This window comes from Lissotriton helveticus, chromosome 2_2 (genome assembly GCF_964261635.1).
Source record: "Lissotriton helveticus chromosome 2_2, aLisHel1.1, whole genome shotgun sequence".
Taxonomy (NCBI): domain Eukaryota; kingdom Metazoa; phylum Chordata; class Amphibia; order Caudata; family Salamandridae; genus Lissotriton; species Lissotriton helveticus.
The window spans coordinates 153657096-153680987 of NC_136060.1; the positions used below are offsets into that span (position 1 = coordinate 153657096).

Consider the following 23892-nt stretch of genomic DNA (forward strand, 5'->3'; position numbering starts at 1 on the left):
TTTACCGATTTTAAAATACCGATCCGTACCGAATCGGTATTTCAAAATCGGAAAATGATATGTAGGAAATAATCATCGGAAAAATACCGAATCGGTAGCATTCGGTATCGAGAGTCGATACGTACCGATTCGCCAACTACCGAATCGGTATAGGCCGGGTCGGACAAGTCCGAATCGGAAAAAAAAAAATGCGGAACCAACCGAATCGGTAAACGCCGATTCGGAATAATAAATACGCCCCATGTGCCGAAAGGCCAATAGGAAGGCATTATACATTCCGAATCGGTATTTACCGAACACATTCGGAAAATACCGATTCGGAAAATACCGATTCGGAGAATGCCGTTTTGCCGAGCTGGTTGAGTGACACTGAAGACATCAGCCAATGAGCTGTAAGCACCCTCCCCCACAGGGTGTGGCAACCCAGGCAGGTGCAACTCATCAGAACATTCTGGAAAGCTGCATGAGTTGAGCAGACACAGAGAGAGCAGCATTGTGAGCAGGATCCCTGAGAGACATGGACACCAGCACAGAGAGCCAGAAGGCAGGGCGGAAGCGCAATCCTAAATTCAGCACCATGGAGCTACAAACTTTGGTGGAGGAGGTGGTGAGGGTGCACACCCAGCTATATGGCAGGCAGTCCCTGACTGTCCCGGAGAGCACCAAGAGGAGGCTGTGGCTCGACATCGGGGAGAAAGTCAATGCAGTTGGTGTCACCCACAGGAGCCTAGACGACCTCAAGAAGAGGTTTTATGACATCCGTGGCGTGACCAAGCGCAAACTGGCCGACCTGCACAAGCAGGCTGGACTCACTGGAGGAGGAACAAACCGTGCGCCACCCCTCACTCAGCTGGAGGAACTAGTGGCGACGACCATCGAGAGGGCCAGTGTCGTGGGCATTGGGGACCTGGATAGCTCATCCCGAGCTACAGCTACAGGTAAGAAGCATGCGCAACTTGACACACCATACCAGACACCTCCCCTACAGACCCAATGCACAGCCAAACCCCAGGCCAGTACAGCTAGCAACAGACATGAGCAATGCATCGTGCTAAATGTACTCAGCAAAAGTTACCAATAATGCCACAGCAGAAGCATGAGATAAATAACTGTAATACAGCATCAACGTGTTTGTAATGAGATGTGCAATGCTTTAATAGTTGTGACTGGAACACATTAGCACCCACTTGACAAATGCTTCTTTGTACCTAGGGGCACCATCAGGCGGGGGAGCAGCATCAGCTCCAGCACCAACAGCCAGTGCGGCAGTGGCAAGCACCAGTGCAGCAGCACAGGAGGAGGAGGACAACAGCTGTGCCCTGGCAAATGAGGAGGACACAGGACATTCCCTCACAACTCCACACTCCCCCCGACTGTCTCAGTCTCAGTCGCCCTCATTGGTATTCTCCCCGGACAACACACCACCACAGAGCCACCCTGCACCTGCCACTTCCCCGGCCCGGAGGAGAATAGTGGCTCCATTAGTCATCATGGAGGGGGCAGCGGGTCAGGCTCCTGCACAAGACCCCGTGACACCAGCGACACCAGAGCACACACAGCAGGGCAGCAGGATTCCACGTAGGCCACGTGCTACCAGCAGCCCAATACCAGCACCGGGAGGCAGCGTCTTCGCAGGGCTGGAGACCAGCATGGTCACAATTCAGAGGATGCAGGCGAAATCCATCCTGGCCTGCCATCGCCAGTTGCGCCTGCACAACCTGCAGATGGGTGAGATGACACAGGGCTTCAAGACCTTCGTTGACAGCAACAAGGACATAGCAACATCAATTGGCCGAATGACCACTGCCATCACCCAGCTCTGCACCAGGTTGGATGACCATGAGCTGAGTCGTCGCAGGGATGCAAGAGTCACGAACAGGTCACTCACCCGCCTTGCGGCTGCGACTGCCCAGTCATGCCAACGTGGGGCAAACATGGAGGCCAGCCTCACACAGTCCATGTCCGAGGTCACTAGGGGCATGGGCCGTATAACAACAGCCATGGAGACACTACTCATCTCCAACACCGCAGTGAATCCCGTCCTGGGCGAGGCTGGGGACAGCAGCAGCCGCAGCAGCCCGGCCAGCACTGCGTCAGAGCCGCGCCGGAGCACCAGACGCTCAGCTGAGGCTGCAGGGCATTCTGAAGGGGGTGAGGTTCATCCCAGTGGGCCTGCTAAGCGCAGCAAAAAATAGGACTGCCACTGCGGGTGAGGCAACCCGGACATTGGACATTCCTACCCCTTGTTGTTTAACTTTTCTTTTGTTGCACATCAGTGCAGTAACGTTGATGCAACATTATTAAATTTAATTTCTGAACACATACATTGACCTGTTTGTGCATCTGTACTCACTCAGAAATAGTTGTCTGTGATCTCCTGACGCCTGTATCTGCCGTCAGATGGTGCAGAGACTCCAGCAGGTAGTGGTAGTGGGACAGCATTGTCATCATCAGGGTCCTCGTAGTCGGATAACTCTACCTCAGTGCCTTTCCTGACTGCAAGGTTGTGCAACATTGCACACACAGCAATAATCTTGCAGCAGGTGATGGGGGTGTATTGTCTTGCACCTCCGCTCTTGTGCAGACATCTGAACCTGCTCTTCCAGATGCCAAAGGTCCTTTCCACTACGTTCCTCGTGCTTTTGTGTGCACGGTTGTACCTCCTTTGGCTGGGTGTTGAGGGGTTGAGGTAAGGTGTGAGAATGAACGAGCGTAGGGCATATGCACTGTCGCCTGGAAGGAGAAGGGGTAACATTACTCACATGCATACATGTATTACACACTGCAATTTTGGTAATGGGGGTCTGACACTGTGTCTTACCTAGGAGGTATCCTTCGCCAAATTCCCCTGCCATCAGCCGTGCATAAATCCCGCTACTCTGGAAGATATAGGAGTCATGGGTACTCCCCGGAAACTTTGCAACCAGGTCAGTGATCACACACTTGGCATTGCATATCACTTGCACATTTATGGTGTGCCGTGACTTCCGATTGCGGTATACGTATTCGGTGTCAGCAGGGGGGCAAATCGGTATGTGTGTGCCATCTATGCAGCCAATGATGTGGGGGAATCTTGCCATCTGATAGAATTCAGCTTTTGTCTGTGCCAGTTCTGCATGGGTGGAAGGGAAGGAGATGTAGTGGGCCATCCTCTGGATCATGGCATCAAGGAACTTGTGGAAGAACCTTGACAGGCTGCTCTGGGTCACCCCTCCTGCCACAGCAACTACACTTTGATAGCTGCCAGACGCCAGAAGATGTAGGCAGCATAGCACCTGCACCTGCACAGGGATTGCATGTGCCCTTGGGGTGGGGTGCTGCAACAGGGGTTGGAGGTCCCTGATGAGGTCTCTGATGGTGTCTGCCTCCAGCCTGTACCTCTGTAGGATCTCTGGATCTGTCAGCATGCACAGGGTCACCCTCTGCCTGTACACCTGCTCCTGTCTCAGCCATTCCCTCTCACCTTCCTGCTGTAGCCGTAGCCGTCTAGCTATGACATAGAAAGCTGCCATGTTGCAAGTAGAACTGCATTTTGGGTCTTTTTTTATAGGTTGCACCTGGTTACCACCTGATTCAAATCCATGGTAATTTCCGAGTCAGAAATACCGATTTTAGAGCAAAATCGGTATTTCTGTGCTTACCTACATCTCAATCTTAGGGTTTTCGCATGGAATCGGATTTTCACCGATTCGGAATATATACCAATTCGGCGATTTTACCGATTCGGAAAATCACCGAGTCGGTCGGATTCCGAATCGGGAAAAAGTAGTAATCGGAATGAATCTCCGATTCGGTAGATTACCTAATCGGAGATTTTTTCCGATTCCTACATTTTTCCGATTCGGAATCCGACCGACTCGGTGATTTTCCGAATCGGTAAAATCGCCGATTTCGCAGGATTTCGGCCTCCTACATCCCGTTGTCTGTATTCCGATCGGTAACGGCCGAAAATACCGATTTTCGGCCGTTACCGACCGACCTACATCGGGCCCAAAGTGCCCAGAGTCGTAAAGACAGCAAACAATTAATTCAGTAAAACAGGAGGGGGTGATGGTAAAATGTTTGGGGGAGACTAACATCTAAGGGGGGTCAAGTCTGACAATGTTTGACTATTTATTTTAAAACATTTAAATTATTTTAATATTATTTCCAATTGGGTTGTATTTTGAGTTCCTACCTCCATTATTTTCTATTGGAGGGCATTGTGGTACCAGTGGTTGGCCATGTACAGTGCTGGACTTACCACAAAAGTGTAAGTTACTACACTTTGTGAAAACTGAAAAGTAGTAAACTTGCTAAAAATGTATAAACGTACTTAAAGAGCAGTTTGTTAATTAGGTCCTAAAAGTTCACTATGTCATTGCTGTCTGCTGGTTCCCATCCTCAGTGCACAATGTCAGATGGGCTCACTCCCAGTATGCTAAAGGAGAAACTTCACACTCCACCAAGCATCCAGGGCACCATAAGTAAAGGGGTTCCACCCTGCAAGTCTTTGCTCACAGCGGTAGAAGAGAACAGTGAGGGCGAGAACAGGCAACCAACCTGGGTGCTGTTTCACCACACCACACCTCAGAGCCTCTTCTTTGCTGCTCCTGGCGGGGATGTGAACAACCCCACCACACCCCAATTTTCTCTGTGTGTTCTGTGTGTCAGTGAGGGTACTGAAGCAAGGGTAATGCTTAACTGTTTGAGCCTGTGTGCCAGCCGCAGCTCATGCTTGTCACAGCTGTGGGGCCATGTGGGGGGGGGATTTCGACAGACAACAACAAGGAGAAATGAATTATTCATTTAATTTTCCCTCCTGGTCATCTGTCGAATCCCCCTCAACCCGGCCTCACTGCACCACTGCTCTTACCTGCATCGGCCACGGCTGCTGGGTGCTTCCCTTAGTTCAGTCCTTAATGTTCTTAATTCCCATCTGCTATCCTGGACTTGTACAGTTGATTCCTCTGAGCAGCTGGTTCCGCATGGCCAGGAGGGATAGTGCACAATCAAGGTTGAGCGAATTAGTGCCTCATTACACTTCTAGAGGTGAGAGAAAAAAAGGGTAGGGTCAGTCTGCCATCGAACTGCATGGGCCTCACACTTCCTCCCACCGCAAGTCATGAGGCACCTTTCCACTCCTTACTTATCTTCGCCCCCATGGTGGAGAGGAAATATGATGCAGTAGAATGTTACAGTGCTCAGCATTGGATCCCCCATGTTAGAAATTGGGTTTCTGGTTGGCAGAGATATGCACCCTGTGCAAGCAGGAACCACAATCCTAGTAAGGGTAGGTACAACACAAGCTAAATTATCCTGTGCTTAGCCTCTGGTAGCTTGGCAAAGAGCAGTCAGGCTCAACTTAAGAGGCACTGTGTAAAGTATTTGTGCAACACTTCAAACAGCAAAACAGTGAAAACACCACCAAAAGACACCACACCATTTAAGAAAATTGGAACAAATTTTATTAAAAAAACAAGACCAAAATGACAAAAATCCAATCTCTAGAAGTCAAGATACACATTTTTGAAGAATAAATGTAGAAATAGCACTTAGAAGCAATACGCGCCTATTGGGATATCTGGTTGCGCTGGACCAGGCACAGTCAAACGTTCAGGCTGTCTGCGATGGAGCCCGGTTGAATACAGGACCAATACAGGGTCAGCTGAGTAAAAGTACCTGGATCTTGGCCACAGACAGCGAGATGAATTGATGTGTTACCCATGGAGGTCACTTGATGAGCCGGATTACTCAATACAACGGTGGAGATGCGAAGGTTCCATGTGCTAAGCACTGGGTCTGAGGGTGATGCACCAATCCCTGCAACAGTGGTGATGCATCAATACTTCTCATGTGGCAGAGGATGCATTGGTTCCACTAGAGCAAACCCCTATGTTGACTTCCAAGGGTGCAGGACTGTGGTGGCAACATTTGGCAGGACAAACTCACAATTAGTAGAGTCCAAGGTTTGGAACGGGGGTATGCAGCACTATGTGTGTAGAAAGGGCCCAGCCTTTTCAGGTTTGAGTGTGAGGCTGTACCCAACTCCTCCATACCAATCTCTCAGGAAGAACCAGCAGTCACACCTTAGAGTCCTTTGTGTGTTGCTGTCTACGGGGAATATGCGAAGCCTAACTCTAACCCAAACCAGACTGAACAGAGCTAGGCATCAGGCACCTAACGGCTAAAACATGCAAATGCCAACTTTCTAAAAGTAGTATAACTATTTTAGAACAGCTGTGATGCACTCAATATTTTAAATCATAAACACAATATGTTGGTTGAACCCAAACTTTAAAGATATTGGTGTGCACCTCCTGAGGTGGTTCTTCCCCACCACCTTTTCAAAGTACTTTCTGAAAGTGGCATTTACTAAATTGTTATTTAAAATCCAACTTCAAATTGTGAGTCCAGTGACAATAAAATTGAAAAGTCTATCTCTTCATATAGGAAGCTGGCTCTCTTCATAGTGTGCTAAAATGAAGTACACTGTTCAGAGAGTCCAGTCGATCCCATACTGGTATACAGAGGTTAAAGTAGATAATATTAGTGGTAGTGTAAGGGAACAGTTAGGCTTATCAGAATTTAATGCTAAGGATTTGTCGTAAACACAGAGTCAATAAATGAGATGCAAACACAAGAATAAATCAGAGACCAATTTATCAAAATACAATAGATTTTATGTATTTTATAAGACCAAGAACTTTGATGTACAGTAAGTACTTTAGGACTTACAATTTTTGAGAGTTCGGAAAATATATCACTTTTGTGCGCAATTACGCACCATTGAAGTCAATGGGGAAAAGCAGAAAGTGCATATGAATCAGGCAATACTTTCACAAAGTTTACCTTCACATTTTAGATTGATAGCAGGATCAAGTCCAAAGTTACAGCAGCAGAAGATCGGGACCGTCCCAGATTCGGCCGGGTGCTGAAGGTGTTGGTAGCATTTGCGTTACAATGAGGGGGCCACATGGAAAGACACTGCACAGGAGGATTTATAGATAAGTCTGATGGGCCGCAATAGAGGGAGGAGGTTGCAAGGGTCGCATGACCATTGAAGCACAGCTGGTGCATTTTTTCGGGCGCCGGTGGGAAGTCGTGCATCAATAACTCCTCACGGTCAGGAGTAGGAAACTTGGAGAGGTGATTTCTGGACATGATGTGGGTCTTAGGGATCTCGATGTCACTCAATGGGTGCTTATTTCTGGGGTAGTTGAAGTGTGGCATGGACTCTTTGTCTTGCTGTTTGCTGTAAGGGTTCAAGTATACCTGGTAATGGCATGGTGCGGCTCTGGGTGTTTTGGTGTCTCCAAACTTGGTGGGAGACACATCTGACCCTTCAAAGCTTTACACCTCTTTTGATGTGGGTTTTGTGTCGAAGTCATGGGGAGCTGCACATCGACAAACCAGACTCATATGGATCAGTGCCTACAGTGTGCAGGGGAGTGACGCCTTCACTCCAAGGGAGGTTCTTGGTGATTTCTCAAAGGCTGGAGGAGCTCCAGGGTTTTTGGAGTCTTCACAGGTTCAGGATAACACAGCACACTCCAATTGTTGAGTCATAGAGTAAGCAAGTAGGGTTTTGTGCTAATTTCTTCTGCAGCTGGGCTCCAGTTCTCTGGCAGCGGGTCTTCTTTGTTTCCTTCATCTTGGCCACTGAATTTACTCTTCAAGATCTAGGGATGCCACCTACATTCTAAATGTAGGGGTGTTACAGGGGAGACAGTTGGTAGCCAATGGGCTACCTACCTTTAGGGTGTCTACACCCTATAAGTGACCACTTCATGTGGAAAGGGGCCTCTCCCCAGCCCTAATAGGATGTTTGTTTTACCATCTCAAGATGATGTATTTTCAGGAGGGGGGTCCACATTGCCTCCCACACCTAAGGGGTTGTGTTGGGTGAATGAGGACACTCCTCCTCATCTAACTGATCTTCCAACCTATCCTCCCACCAAATGGGGAGCAGGATAGGGGGTCGGCATCCTCCACTATCTGGGGAAGCCTGGGCTGCACTTCAAAGGTGACATCGCCTTTTGAAGTTTCCCGCTCTGGGAGACCGTTCCAGCCTGGGGGAGGGGTAAAGCACCAACACTCAGAGCAGGCTTTGTTTCTGTCCTCTGAGAGCGCAGGCTCCCAGTCCATGAGGACAGAAACCTCTGGTGGTGGCAGGCTGACAATGACTAGTCAGAGACCACACCAGTGCTTGGTATGTTTTCAGGGGACCCTCTACAGGGAATCCTGTGTGCATTTATTAATAAACCCAACACTGGCATCATTGTGAATTTATTTATAAAAGATGTTTGGTACCAAATATCATAGTGTACAGTGAAGTCCTCATGGAGCTAGAAAATTCGGAATGACAAGTATACAGCCTATGTACTTTCCATGGCTTCCCTGTGCACTTATAATATCCAAGAATCCTGCCTTAGGGTTGTAGGCCTGTAGTAAGGGTGACTTACCTATACATCATGCAGTGTGCAGTGGCATGGCACACAGGGCTTTTTGCCATGTTGAATCTTCAGCTTTCGTTGCACTAAAACACACATCCTGCAATGGCAGTATGCTGGGTCTTGGCGAGGGATCCCTGGGGTGGCACAATCTGTGCTGCAGCCTCAGAGGACCTCTGCAGTACTCAAGACCTAGGTCCCAGGGGTACCATTTTCTAGGGGCTTGCATGGGTAGCTGTAGTTGTGCCCATTGTGGTACATTTTTAGGGAGAGAACACTGATAGTGGTAACCTGGTTAGCAGAGACCAAGTACACCTCAGTCAAGGTTGCATCAAATACTAAGAAAAAAGTGTGGGGGGCACTGCAGCAGATCTTAGTTTCTCACACTTCACAATTGAGAATTACACTTAAAATATGTTATCCTATGGGAGAGATAGGCCTTGCAGTAGTGAAAAACAAAATTAGGAGTTTTTCACTACCAAGACATGTAAAACGTAAAGGTATATGTCCTGCCTTTTAAATGCATTGCACCCTACCCTGTGGGTTATACAGGGTGTAACGTAGGGGTGACTTATATGTATAAAAAGGGAAGGTTTAGGCCTGGCAAAAACGTTTTCTTACCAGGTTGATATGGCAGTGTAAAACTGCACACACAGGCTCTGCATTGGTAGGCCTGAGACATGGTTAGGTGTCTACTTCTGTAGATTGAACAATCAGTGCTGCAGGACCACTGGTAGCATTTATTTTACAGGCCCTGGCACATGTTGTGCACTTTACTAGGGACTTATAATTAAACTAAATGTGCCAATTGGGGATAAACCAATATTACCATGTTTAGGGCAGAGAGAACAAGCAGTTTAGCACTGGCTAGATGTGGTAAAGTGTGCAGAGTCCTTAAGCCAGTAAAAACAAGTTGTTGCTGGAAAAGTGTTGGGTGTACAAGGAATACTGCAGGGGGGTAACATGGCGGCAGCTAGCTAGCTAAGCGGCAGCTGCACTCTGGCGAGGCTCCTGTATCGACCTGAAGCTCCTGACATTCCTGATACTGCAATGAAGTAGAGGTGTCCCGATTCAGCTAAGTCATTCTTTCTAAATGCTTATAAATGCTTATACTCTTATACGCTTAGCGTGGACAGTATTTGGCAATTTTGGTGGTTTTGAAGTGCAACGCTGATGCAGTGATATCTGCCTCGAGTGAGCATCGAGCGAGCATCGTGTCCCTCGTGTTCGCCCGTGTTTTACTGAATGTGCCTAGGTTTGGAAGCTGTTATCCCCACCCCTGCACCCCCGTTACCTCATTTACTGCATTGGAGTGCGGCAGCGCTGGAGCTCCAAAGGGGCCGTAGAGTCTGTGGCCTCATTCTCCGGGGCATTCGAGGCAGTGTCAGAACTGGTGCCTCAGGTGCGCTCGAGTCGGTCCTAGGTGAGGAGAAGGAGGGGTGTGTTGCTGCTGACCGAGACAGGAGCAGGGTCACGGGAGAGGAGGGGGAGCTGCAGCTGTTCTACCAGGAGGGAGAGGAATTACAGGGGGATATCCCAGCTTTAGTGTTGCCTCAGGGTGGGTTAACTCCCTCACCTAGTGTCTCAAAAAGAGCTGGAAAGCCCCTGGCAAGACTCAAATCGTTACACACTATACAGAGGATACAAACTCTGTCAATCCAGAAATAAAGAAGACCGATAAGACCATTTAGAGCCAAGCCTCCCCTGTTAGTACTAATAGAGAAAATACCTCCACATTTTTGTGTGCTGAAGTTAAGGCAAAGCGGGCAAAGCTGTGTAAGGCTAAAAAATCTACTCTGGCCCTTAGCACTAAAATAACACCCTCTTTAAGGTCCTACTGTAAAGTCTTGCCGCAAGTTTTGGATTTGGTGAAAGAGGGAATACCAGAGGGGGTGAAGGAAGGGGGCTCCTGTAAAGCAACATCTGTGCGGGTCCTTTCTTCCTTTGGTGCCTCCAATATGGAAGAGCAGTTGGGGGGTCTGCGTGTGGACGCAGCTCTCCAATCTAAAAGCGGGGCCACACAAACTGTCATTGATGCAGCTTGCTCTGCTATTAAAATATCAAGATCGGAGCAGTCAACAGGTGGAGTAGCAGTGACTCAGCTGGAGCCTCAGAACAAAACTACCTCAGAGGCAGGTAACCACCAAGGGAGGACCTCTCTGGAGTCTATGATTGCAGCCCTTTCACTGGATATTAAAAGGGAGTTTGAAGTTTCTAGACCCAATCAAACAGAAATCAGGAGTTTTTGTGAGTCCTTGGAGTGCAAGATAGACGCACTGAGTTCCAGAACAGTAGCTTGTGAGGACACAGTGGCCGACCTCTCTGCCCATCTAAGTAAAGCAGAATTGGATATCGTTAATCTTAAAAAAGAAGATGTAGTCCTCTCTGAGAGAATGGAAACATTGGAAAACAACGCTCGGCGCAACAATCTATGCATCCTTAATGTGCCAGAAGGGAGCGAGGGTACTGATATTAAGAAATATGTAACTACACTCTGAAAAGAAGCACTAAATCTTGATCACTCTTTAGAAGAACTGGGAATGGAAATACAGAGAATACATAGGGATCCTTTTAGAAGGAATCCACAGAGGTCCAAACCGAGGAAGATCCTTATTAACTTTCACACATATTCTTTAAAAGAACAGATGCTCGACCAGGCACTAAAACAGAAAAATCTGAACGCTAGAGGCTTCTCCTTTCAGATAAGATCAGACATGTCCAAGACAACCCTGGATAGGCAGTGGTAACTGGGCAGGAGATTGGAGGCTTTTAGGAAACTTGGGGCGGTTGTGCAGCTTAAGTTTCCAGCTGCCCTTAAAATTATGTAGAAGAACAAATGTACAATATTAGATCTATACTTGCTGCTGATGAGTTACTGGCAACCCTGTCAGACCGGGGCGGAGAGGAAGGCCCATCAGGGTAGACCTAGGTTCGGTTCAGGTTCAGTTTACGTTCTAGTTTAGCCGCTGGTAATCCTACTGACTCTATTATGTTTTTAGCTTAGGAGAAAAAAAAAGAGGGAAAAAGGGGGTGGAGAAAAAGATAAAAAGGAAAGAAGAGAAAAGAAAGAAGGGAAGAAGGAAGAAGAAATTTAAAAAAAATAAGAGTAGATAAGAATAAAATGAGGGAAAGGTAAAATAAAAATGAGGTTTTAAAAGTAAGCACGTAAATATCAAAGTCAAAGTCAAAAAGTTTTATTTGTGTTGGTACTCAACTGAGGACCACAAATTTTTTTTTCACATTTTACATATATAAAAGATTCAGTTTTATCAGTACAAAGGTAAAAAAGATTTTTAAAATTTGTACAGGTTATAACAGACAAATTCATTCGGGGGATATTTACACAGAGATATAAGTTCTCTCACTGTTGTGATTCTACAGAAGCGATAGATGGGTTCTAGAAATCTAGTACGAGCTAAAATTACTTTATGGTTTGGACATACAAATAAAACATGCTCCAAAGTCTGATCGCCCCCTGCGCACAATGTACATAGAGGAGATCCTCCCTGGCGCCATCCTGAAGTATATGATAGAACGGGTAGAATTCCTAATCGAAGCATGGCGATTGCCCTCCTCGCACCATGTGACAAAGTAAACCCAATATAGGGCCGGTTTTGTTTGTATTCTATGGATTCGGCAAAGGGTATATAAGTAGGTAGTTTGTTACAATGTCGAGAATCCATTTCATAGCTCAACTTTGGGGTGAAGCATTTTAAGAACAGTTTTACTTGAGCTGGTGTCCAAGTAAGCAGCAATTTAGTACTGATATTTGCTATACGAAATGCTTCAACCATGTTGTCAAGGAAAATTTGCTTTTTTGCATCAGACCCAAAAGTCTCTTTTTTTAGCAATGACCTTAAAGTATTCTCTTTTGCATGTAATAAGTTGTAGGCCCACCTAATTACATTTGCAATTGCTACAGCATAGGAACTTGTGACTGATAGTTCCAGTCTCAATGCTTGAACAGGTACAGCGTCTGACACTTTCATGATTTTTCTTAAAATGTTTCCCTCTTTGCGGTCCATGAAGGCCCATTGTTTTATTGGGATGTACTCCGTCGCATAAGATAATACAGGTGGTATTTTTACTCTGTAGATGTTTATCAATGAGGAGAAATGTCTGTTCCCTGTTGCGGTATAGAGTCTCTGGAGGGCTACGGCATGTATGTCAGATTTCCTTTGTAAGTTTTTCAACTGTATTGTATTTGTTAAATTTTTAGAAAGGATCCTGCCAAGGTAGGGATAATCATTAACTTCTTCTATCCTTTCTCCTCCTATACTCCAAGTATTTTTGGCGCTTTGTTTCCTCCCTGAGAAAGCTATTACTTTTGTTTTTTTAATGTTTGGAACTAGGTAGTTTTCTTCGGAGTATTTGTGCAGGATATCCAATGATATTTGTAATCCGAAAGGAGTGAGATCCAATAACACTATGTCGTCCGCATAAAGTAATGCATGTATGGATTGATTGGCAATTTTAGGAGGTAAGCTGGAGCCTAATTGTAGTTGATTACACAAGTCACTTAAGTATAGGGAGAATAGGATCGGGGCTAGAAGGCACCCTTGTTTTAATCCATTTTCGGTTTTAATTCTTTTCGTGTGACCTTTTTCTCCCCCTCATTTGAACTTGACACCAAGTATTGGTATGTAGACTTACTATAGATTGTAACAGTTGTTCGTGTATTCCAAGCCTCCTCAATTTGCTCCATAGTGTTGGTCGGTCTACCCGATCAAATGCCGTAGTGTAATCTATAAATGCCGCGTACACGACCTGAGTTTTTTGGGTTACATATTTGTCAAGGATGACCTGGATAACAGCGATATTGTCTGTGACCGAATGTTTAGGTCTGAAACCTGCTTGAAACATAGGTATCTGACCTGTCGTAAAAGCCCATTCTTTCAGACGATATAATAATTCTGCTGCAAATACTTTTCCCACAGCGTCCATGAGCGCTATTTGGCGGTAATTGCTTGCTTGGGTTTTGCTTCCCTTTTTGTGAATGGGGATAATAATGCTTCCCTGCCATGATTTTGGTACTTGGCCGGTATCAAAAATATAATTGAATAGTGGACATAGCAGCTGACTCCATTTCTTCGAGGCAACTTGTAATGCTTTGATCGGGATTTGGTCCGGGCCAGAAGCACCAGTTGTTCTTGCATTACGAATATTCAGTTCGACTGATATAGCTGTTATTTTATTTATTGGACGTTCGTCTTTACCTTTGGTGTTAATCTCCCTGCTTTCAGATGATGGCACGTAAATATGCAATTGGTACTCGATAAACCCAAAAAATCTTTTTGGGACACCTGCCATTCACTCCTTTTCTTTTCTTTTTTTTACTTCATTGTTTTACGGGAGTAGGGGTCACCGGGAGCCTGCTGAGTGCAACTCTCTGGACTTCATTCGGATAGTTGGGGTAGGGATTCCCCGGGGGGGGGGGGGGGAAGGGGTGGGCATAGGGCACAGGGGCATGTGTTGCAAGGTAAAAAAAAAAAAAAAAAATCCTCGTTCTCTCCCAAATAATTCTGATACTAAATACACTTATTCTACTTTAAACCTTGGATTTTATTTGCTTTGGGGGGCTTTGAGTCAATGGCTACGATGCAAGAGAGGTTGTTCTTTCTATGAATAGTCTGCAGATACTCTCCTGGAACGTCAACGGCCTAGAAAGGATAATATTTTGCAATATCTCCGAGATTCAAGTGTGCAGGTCATTGTGCTTCAGGAGACCCACTTATTGGAACCAGAGATGCTTTTACTGGTTCAGAAGAATACATGGATAGACTTTCAAGTTTCCACAACTCAGTCTATAAATATCAGGGGGGTCGCGAATGTTTTTAAAAAGTCAGCTAAGGCTCGCCTTATCTCAAAACTAGTTGACCAAGGTGGCAGATGGGTTATAGTGACTGTTAATATTTCGGGTGTTCAGCTCTCTATTGTGGGATACTATGGCCAGAATCAAGATGATCCTTCAGTCCTTAAATCCATTTTTTCTCACCTGCTAATGTTTCCAGAACAGTTATTTTGGCAGGCGATTTTAATATAGTTTTAGACCCCTATCTCGATAAGTCATCTAATAGCCGTGCCTTTTTGCTGGATGTAATGAAACAATTTGCTTATTTTGATATCCGGAGGTTAGAGTCCGGGCAAAATTTAGGGTTTTCATTTCTTAATTATAAATACATACACCAGTCGAGGATTGATTTTATTTTGGTTAGCCAGGCATTGAAAAGCAAAGTTAAAAACATTGTATATCTCCCCTCTCATTTATCAGATAATTTGGCCATTTGGTTGGAACTGGAGGTAAGGGTCTCTGTTTCTCCCATATCGTGGTCTTTTGATCGCTCCTTATTGTCTGAAGACGAGGAGATCTCATCCTTAATTGAGGAGGCAAAGTGGTTTATAGAAACAAATATAGGCTCGGATGCAATAACCTGTGTCTGGGACACATATAAAGCTTTTTTAAGGGGCCAAATTACAAGCAGGGTTGCCTACAGGGAGAAGCTATATAGAAGAGAAATCTCTACTATTGAGGCCTAAATAAAAAAAAATTGCAAGCTGAATTAGATCAACCTATAGGACCTTCGGTTGAAATACGAAGTGAAATTCAAAATAAATTATTAAGATCTAAGGGTCAGCTAGAAACAGTTTGAGTTTGAGTTTGAGTTTTAAATTACTTATACAGCGCACATACACCAGCGGTTTCTTGGCGCTACAACTGAAAAGATCCAGGGCTAAGAAGCAAGGGAAGCTAATGAATGTTTAGTCAAAGGCCTTGGTGAACAGGTGAGCCTTAAGGTGTTTTCGAAATTCTGGGTACAGAGTGGAGGAACGGAGTTCAAGAGGGAGGGAATTCCACAGAGTCGGGGCAAGGGTCGCAAATTTCGAACCTCCCCACTTCTTTCTCTGATAACGGGGGATGGTGAGGAGGGACTGAGAGGAAGAACGTAGTTCCCTGGTGGGAACATAGGGGGTGATCTCAGAAGAGATAAATGCGGGTGCCAAGCCCTGTCGAGCCAAGAAAGTAATGGAGGCGAGTTTGAATTGGACCCGAGCTCGCACAGGAAGCCAGTGTAGAGTTTTCAAGAGGGGGATGGAGTAGTGAAATTTCGGAAGATTAAAGACCAGGCGGGCCGCCTGGTTTTGTATCTGCTGCAAACGCCGAAGACTATATGCAGGAATACCTGCATATAGGTCTTGCCGTAATCCAGGCGGGACACCACCATGGCCAAAATGATGAGTTTGAGAGCGGAAAAAGTAAAAAACAGTCCTTAATACACGCCTACTCTGAAGATAGGAGGCGAGTAAAATTGCCCATTTCGAGTATGGCGAAGGCGCAGGTAGGCTCCTGGCCTGGAAAGCGAAGACCGACCAAGTTCGGAATAATGTTGGGGCTATTAAGCAAGCTTCAGGTCCCAACGGTCTCCCCTCTGAAATCTACAGGGCCATGGCTGTGGAAATTGTTCCGGTCTTGACGACTCTTTTTAATGAAATACTTCAGGAGGGCGTTGCCCCCTCAGTTTCATGGGACAACGCATCTATAACTTTGATTCTTAAACCTGGTAAGGTTGCCACCAATTGTGGGTCGTATAGACCAATATCTATACTTAATGCCGACTATAAACTTTTTTCATCTATTATGGCCAAAAGACTGGGGTTGGTTGCAGGAGATATCTTGCACCAAGACCAGAGAGGCTTTGTTATGGGTCGGCAATTGAGTGATTTGACATATGATCTGATTGGCGCTATCGATGTTACATCCGCCGAATCACTTCCTTTGGTGGTCTTGAGCCTTGATGCTCCCAAGGCCTTCGACAGGGTCAATTGGGTATACCTGTCGGAGGTCTTGGGTAAGTTTAATATTGGGGACAAATTCTGTCGAGCGGTAGGGCTGCTATACTAAAACCCTTCTGCTTGTCTCCTAGTGAATGGCGCCTTATCAGATCCGCTGAAAATCATAAGGGGCACGCGTCAGGGCTGCCCACTCTCCCCTCTCCTATTCAACTCATATATTGAACCTTTTGCCCAACTATTGCGAGAGGATCTTAACATCAAGCATTTTAGATATGGAGAGTGGGAGAGGAAGGTAGCCCTCTACGCAGAAGACATTCTGATTTTTTTCTTCTGACCTGCATACCACCCTCTATTTGGTTGTGGAACTAGCCCAGGACTTTGGAAATGTCTCTGGGAATGAGATCAATGCATCCAAGACAGAAATCATGGCTTGGAACATGGGGGGGATTCAATCAGAAGTGCAGCTCAGCTCCAAGATGAGGTATCTCGGAATTAATATCTTGCAAGATATCTCTAGAATAGCTGAATTTAATCTTTCAGCTGTGGCAAAAGAGTGTAGGAAACTTATGCGTACCTGGGCATTGTTACCCTTGTCTGCTTTGGGTAGGGTAAATTTGGCAAAAATGTCAATCCTGCCTAGAATTACTTTTCTTTTCAACACTATTCCATTCACTTTGAGACAGCCCCACTGCTTAAGTTACAGAGCGATATTAATTCATTCATTTGGGCCTACCATACACCTAGGATAGCCTGGAAGAAGTTAAGGCGGCGAAGAGAAAAGGGTGGTCTTGCTGCCCCGGATCTTCAGCTGTACGCGTGGGCTTTTCAACTCTCCCACACACACATGCTTCTGAAAAAGCCCACTAATGTTGGGGTTGGGTGTATGTATCGAGCCATGATTACTGGAGCCATGTTACCATTGGAGGGTTTCTTATTTAAATTTGGAGATTTGAAATTCTTCAAAAAAGTTAGACTAAAGGTACTACAGCGTCTAGCTAGAAAATGGGCCAAGTTGAGAAGTACCGTAGTTCTGGATACTTTTCCAGCATGGCTCCTTTGTGGGATATGCCAGGAGGTCCGGGATGGCTTAGAGACTGACTGGCCCTACCCCTTAGGGAAGCTGGGGTGGAAGTTTGGGGAGATCTGTTTGTGGAAGGAACCCTTATTCCGTGGGAATCTCTCAGGGAGAGGGTTAGTCCCGGCCTCTCTAGGTTCAAATATCTGCAGATTGCTAGTTGGGCTCAGGCGCAGTCAGGTCCACAGAGTAAATTCCCAGTTGGAGGGGGAAATCACCTAGGATCCCAGCTTGTGAATAAAGCTCCGGCAAAGAAGGAAGTCTCCCTCTGGTACCATCTAATATTGGAAGAGATAGAGGGTGAATTTCATCTGACTAGTCAACTTTGGGGCATTTCTCTTCCGGATCAAGATAACGATCATCTTTGGACAAATTCCTGCAATATACTTTGGGAAATAGTTAAGCCAGCTTGGCTCCGTAGGATCCATCTTTTTACTCTGCATAGGGCCTACTATACACCTCAGAGACTCTCAAAATTCTCAAAGGGTCCTCCAGTTTCGTTCATGAGATGTGGGACAATAGCCGCGTTGGATATTCATATGTTTTTTGACTGTCCTTCCTTCTCATCTTTCTGGGACGCTATTGGTAAATCATTGACAATATCGCTTAATCGTTCCATCGTAATTAATCTCTCGCTGGTTATATTTGGCCTGATAGAGGGAGTCACAGGCCTTACTAAGTACTTTCTTTTCTATGCAGTTTTGCTGGCGAGAAGAGAGATATGTAAAATATGGAAGGAACATGCATCCCCTTCGTTTGCGGACTGACAGTCTACAAGTTTCTAGGATGGACCTCTTGAGATCGGGGAACATAATAAAGCGGGCCTTCTGGAAGCTTTTGCAGTGGAGGTAGTCTTGATGTGATGGAAGGGTTTTTTTTCTCGTTTTTTTTCTTCCCTCGGTCCTATGAATACGCCGCCCTGCTTTTTCCTTTGCAGACATCTCCGGTGAAATCAGGTGGTGCCCTGATACCAACATGTTGGCTAACCCCGGGAAGGCGCCCCCCCCCCATGGGTTCTCAATCGTAGCCTTTTTTGAGTATTCTTTCCCACTGGTAGGCTAGGGCGGTAACCTTAAGTGGCCTACATATCCAGCGATCTGAGGCAGTGTGTGGATATCTCTAAGGTAAAAGGAAACTGGATGGGACCATTGGTAAAGTCATGGTACAGCAGCTATCTAATCTAACCTGGGAAGTTTATTACAATCACTAGAGTGGAGGAAGTTTGCCTAAGTGATGTTAATTTCACTTTGGTCTCAGGCAACATCAAGTACATATTTTTAAATGTACTTTTCGACTTCATTTATCAAAGATATACCTTCACCATTGATTTTGATGTGAAAAAGAACGCTGAATGCATTTTGTACTATTTTCCAGACTGAGGTATTCAATTATGATTTTATTTATAATATAGGTTTTTGCTCAGGAGAAGATGTGACAGGGCTTTCACAGTGACAAACAGGCTTTAAGGAGATTTCACTGTGAGCACATACTTTTCTTACATTTTTAGTTGTATGCCAATTTTACACATTAAGCAGCTAACCCAGTTGGCTTTCATTGCACACTTAGGAATTCTCTGGCAGTATTTTGAGTCTATATTGAGACGGAAAAAATAAGCTTAGCAAAGCAGGGATGGATAGGTCGATTTACATCAGATACTGCATAATAACCATTTTCTTGGTCATGGAAAGGACACTTGAACATAAGAATTAGCCAACTAAATAGGTCTGACTACTTTATTTATAAAACTGTGTATTCATTGATTGGTGAGTTTGTGCATTTGGTTATGGAGATGGGTGGGTGATGTCAAATATATGAGTGAAAGAATGTAGTTCAGACAGAGAGAGAATGTGTGAGTGTGTGTGCGGACATATGTGTGTGTGTTTGTGTGTGTGTGTATATATGTGTGTTTGTGTAACTAATTTGTAGATATAACTCATTCATTCAGTAAGTCAATACAAAAATAATTTAAAAGAATGGTTTATTTACTGAGCTCAGACTGCTACCCTAGGTGTCTTCTGGAACAATTATCCTGCACTGGTAAACGAAGGACAGTGAATAATAATAAGATTGCAACACTAACTGATGGCAGAGTAAATTCAGACCATCAGCAGATGAACGCCGAAAGATAGGCGGGGTAGGGCGTTCCAATATTTTGGTGGCAGATAAGAGCATAAACATTTCTCCTTTTTCGACTATCCAGACCCATCTGTATTGAGCACTACACTTCCATAATATCACCTATGGTGATGCTGGTCTCCCAGAACATCACAGATGGACCAAGGAGTGTCAGCAAGTAATTGACCAACATAGCATCATTCTCCATGGGCTAATTAATCTGATGTGTACTATTAGTAGGTGTTGTTTTAGCATACCTGCTGATAATTGTATGTGTGAGTGCTGCTCCCAAACAGAGACTTCAATCCTGCTGGAGAATGTGGTGCACAAAACAACTATGCTTTCTCTCTAAGCAGGGAAAACAATCTACTCTGTCCACGCAATGGAGGTGTCAGAAGGCTAGCGGAAGTCTAATTAAATTATCACTGACCTTTTGTAGACTAGGATCTTCTGTTGTTTGAGTGGTGGGTTTCACTGTTTTCAGTTGTGACTACTTGTTTGTCCATGTGGGCATGCTTCAGAATAGAAATTTCTACTGTCCTTGACAGTGAAGCTTAATTTGAGCCGGTGATTGCCAGTAGGGTCCAATAGCAGTCTATTTTGGGAACCAGGATTTATTTTTCCTTATCTGACATTGTCAGAGAGCATAAGAGGGTAGCAGCACAAAGGAGAAAGAAAGCAAAGGACGGAAAAACAATCACAAAGGGGTATATAGCAGAGACCAGTAGATTACGATAAAAGGGCAGGGAGTTTCTGGTGGCGGATTAAAGAGACTGAGTTGAATTGAAGACTAGGCAGCCTTGGTATTTGGTTTGCTGACAGTCAATAGCTCAGACCGCAGGCTTCTGAGCAGAGTTTTGGGCACTGGCACTCTTCCTTTTACACATTAAACAGTTACTAGAGCTGAAAGAACAATTTCCGTTATCAATCAAGGCAGTGCTTGACTAGTGCTTAACCAACGCCAGTGCCTAACCCCAGAAGATGTTACTGGGGCGTATCATTAGAATTACTGTGGCTACTGCCAGTGCACCAAGCAAAGATGTCCTCAGAACAATGTATTGAAAGTATCCAGGTTAGGAATGCATGTATGCATTCCTGAGGTATGGCTCAGCGATATGAACGCTCTCCACTGAAATGCGCTGGTCTGCAGGAAACAAGTTTGAAACCTGGAAACCCTGATTCAGCCTTCCATTATTCTGCTGTAAATAAAGTGCCATTTCATTGTGTAATAGTAACACCTGTTTGCTAAATTACTTATAAACTTCAGAAGTTCATGCTTTAAAAGCACGTTATTACTATTGTTATTTTTTATTGATAAATCGTGTTCTTTGATGAAGCTAGAACACTTGGCAAACCTTCAAAACTTTTATTTGGACTTGTCTGTACTAACCACAAATTCCATTGCTGATAATTTTGCCTTACAGTTGTAGTATATCGTCATGTTGACTGACATGCATTATCAGAGTGAAGACCAGAAGCAGGCAGCAGCACAAGTGCGGATGACTGGTGAAGGTCGGCAATTTTTTCTGACCAGCCCAGTCACGCGCACTAGTGTCTGCTCAGGCTGGCGGCTGAGCATTGGGAGACCGAGGGTTGATCAAAGGCGCAAACCTCGGTCTCCTAATGGACAGGCGGGCGGCGAGTATCCCCGCTAAGCCAATCCTGGTGGTGCTGGAGCAGCGCGAGTATTGGCTGAGAGGGGTTGCCAGCAGTGACATGGCTGTTCCTGTAGGTGCCAACGGGACCCAGAGCAAGGCGGTGCAGACCCGGTAAGTTTATTTTATTTTATTTTAAAACTCCCCTCTCCCCCCCGCCCCCACTCCTGTGCGAACCACTCCCGTGCGACTCCCACCCCTCCCCCGCAAGTATTGCGAGCCGGGACTGTTTTGGAGGTGCAGTGACCTCGAAAGCCTTGTAGCTGTATGGGACAGAGGAAACCTCGTTGGTTATTATCTTATTTCAAGCTAAAATGTTTGTAACCTTACCCCATTGTATTATGTGTTGATGTTTGCTTTGAATAATTCAGAGAGACATATGGACACGTAGCTTCAATGAGATTTCACGTCGATTATAGCGCTTTGAAATGAAGGCACCAATCTGAGTCACACATTCTCAACACACCCTGTGCGCAGCCCATCTAGTGTACAAGGCTGGTTAGGAGACATGGCAGCCTCTGCGTGGATAGTTCTGGGGCAAGGATGGGAAGGAGACATGGCGGCCTCTGCATGGACAGTTCCATGCACTATATTTCACGGCTGCTCATGTTGTTCACCTGATTGGATGTTGCTCACCTCTTCGACACGCCTCGCATACTTTCCCTCTTACACACACTTCAAGAGAGACAGGTTTGCCTGCGTAATGTGCTTTCAGGGCCCTTCAGAGACTCTGCAGCACTGAGTGTTGTATGGGGAGTGGGTGGCAGGGTTGATCGGAATTAGAGGTGTTTGGCTTGGTGGGCGTGAGGAGAGTTCCAGAATGTCAATGCGAATGAAAGCTGGGATGGGGGAGCACAGTCACATAGCAGGCAAATAGGGGAGTTCGACACCGGCCATTGCCTCTGAAAAGGTCTTCAGAACCAGTTACATGCCAGGCAGTTTGAGTTTCTTTTTGGCAGGTTAGTGCCCCTAACCAGGGCCGGTCCTAGAACTTCTGGGGCCCCAGCGAAAGGGAACATGTCAGGCCCCTCTAATTTTCATGTAAAATCCAGTTGCGGCCAGCATGACTTGCACGTGGGAGGTCTCGCAGGGGTTCGCGATGGAGGGGGGGGGGGATTTGAAAATAAAATAAACTTACCTTCCCAGGTCTCTGCTCCTGACCTGCTCTCTTTCTTTCCTGCCTCTGGCAGGAACAGGAAGCAGGCAGCCTCTCTCCCCTAATGGCAGCATTATGATTGGTTGGGACACCGACCAGTCAGGAGCCTATGGGGAGGCCATTTTCTCCATGTAGAGTTCATTGGTGCCTACATGGAGAAAGGCCAGAGTGTGCATGACTGGTTAGGTTGGTCCCAGAGGGCCGATCAAACAGTCAGGGCCCTTAGCAGGGGGCAATGCACTCCTCCCCTGCCCTAAAGAAGCCTGCCCGCCCCAAGCAAACACTTCTGCTTTCTCGCAGTGCGAGTAGCAGAAACATAAAATGGTAGTTTTAGCATTTTGTGTTTCTGCTTCTCGCACTGCGAGAAAGCAGTGGGGCAACGCAACTCCGCCCTAGTGGAGGAGCAGCCCTTGGTAACATCACAAGAAGTGACATCACAGAAAGGGACATCGCAGGACTATTGATCTTATTTGGCATCCCTGAAGAGACCTAACATGGATATCAGTAACATAGACAAAAAGATAAATATACAAATGAAATAAGTCCATATATTTTAAAACTGTATTAAATGGATTTCATTTGTCACATTGGATGGAAAAGCAAGGTGAAGGTCACAGAAAGATGTATATTATTTACTCCTCGTTTACTGATTGTTTCCAGATGAGTGCATGATACAATTTCCAGTTCTGCCTCATAAAGGGGGGAGATCCTCTGAGGTAATGAGGGGCGGGATCATTAAAATATAAAATGACACAAAAGAAAACCTCTCACACCATGGATGTAATTGCAAATTTCAAAAGGCTCCCTTATCTTTCTGTGCCATTATTGTGCTACCTTAGGATGACATTAATACTTCGTAATTTGTTTTAACATAAATCCTCTCTCTCACCAGTATCCCACACGCACATGCTAAGAGACGTAGGACAATCTTTTTTGTGTGTAGGCTCTTCACTCGCCAGAAATATGTTAAGTATTTATTTATGTATTTATTTATTTAGGAGTTTTGTATAGCGCTAGCTGGATCCAAGGGTATCAGAGCTCTTCAAAGCATGTACAATTATGAGCATTATCGGCTTAAAGACAATCCACAACGTGCACAATTATGAGCATTATAGACATATATGCAATACAGATAGTGTGGTCGAACATGAGGAGTGGGGTTTTGAGATTTCAGATAAAGGAGCTAACGAGCTAGGGGCGAGTAGGGTGTCTAACCATCAAGACGAGGTGGGCCTTCCGTGAGCTGCACACCAGTACTGGATCATGGCTGTGCGGTGCAAGGGAGAAGGAACCAGTGACATAGTAATGTTGCCTTGGACTGTGATGCAAGAAAGAGCCCTGGTGCCACTGCACCTGCTGCACTGTTGTTTAATACACCCCCTGAGGGAGGGCCCATGGGCCTCATAGCCATGTTCCAGTGCTGCTTATCTTATAGGAGGGTACCTCCTCTTGTGAGTGTCGAACCATGGCTGTGATGCCAATGGGAGGGAGGGCCTCTCGCAGGCCTCACAGCTCTGTAAAATGGCTGTGAGGCCCATGAAAGAGAGGGCTGTAGCACACCAGTGGTGCCATGGTGCAAAGTGAAAGCATCTCTCACCCTCGCCCACTGGCTGCACAGTACAGTCAATCAATCAATCAATCACCAAAATTTGTAAAGCACCTACTCAC

The 23892-nt window shown here is 45.6% G+C and overlaps 1 protein-coding gene across 1 annotated transcript; it reads left to right on the plus strand.

Moving 5' to 3' along the window:
- Positions 1-283: 283 nt before the first annotated feature.
- On the plus strand, positions 284-3359 carry LOC144821770 (uncharacterized). Its single transcript, XM_078678963.1, has 2 exons — positions 284-938; positions 1213-3359. The coding sequence occupies exons 1-2, from the start codon at positions 518-520 to the stop codon at positions 2193-2195; spliced, it is 1404 nt and encodes a 467-aa protein (XP_078535089.1). The 5' UTR covers positions 284-517; the 3' UTR covers positions 2196-3359.
- The last annotated feature ends 20533 nt before the right edge of the window (positions 3360-23892 follow it).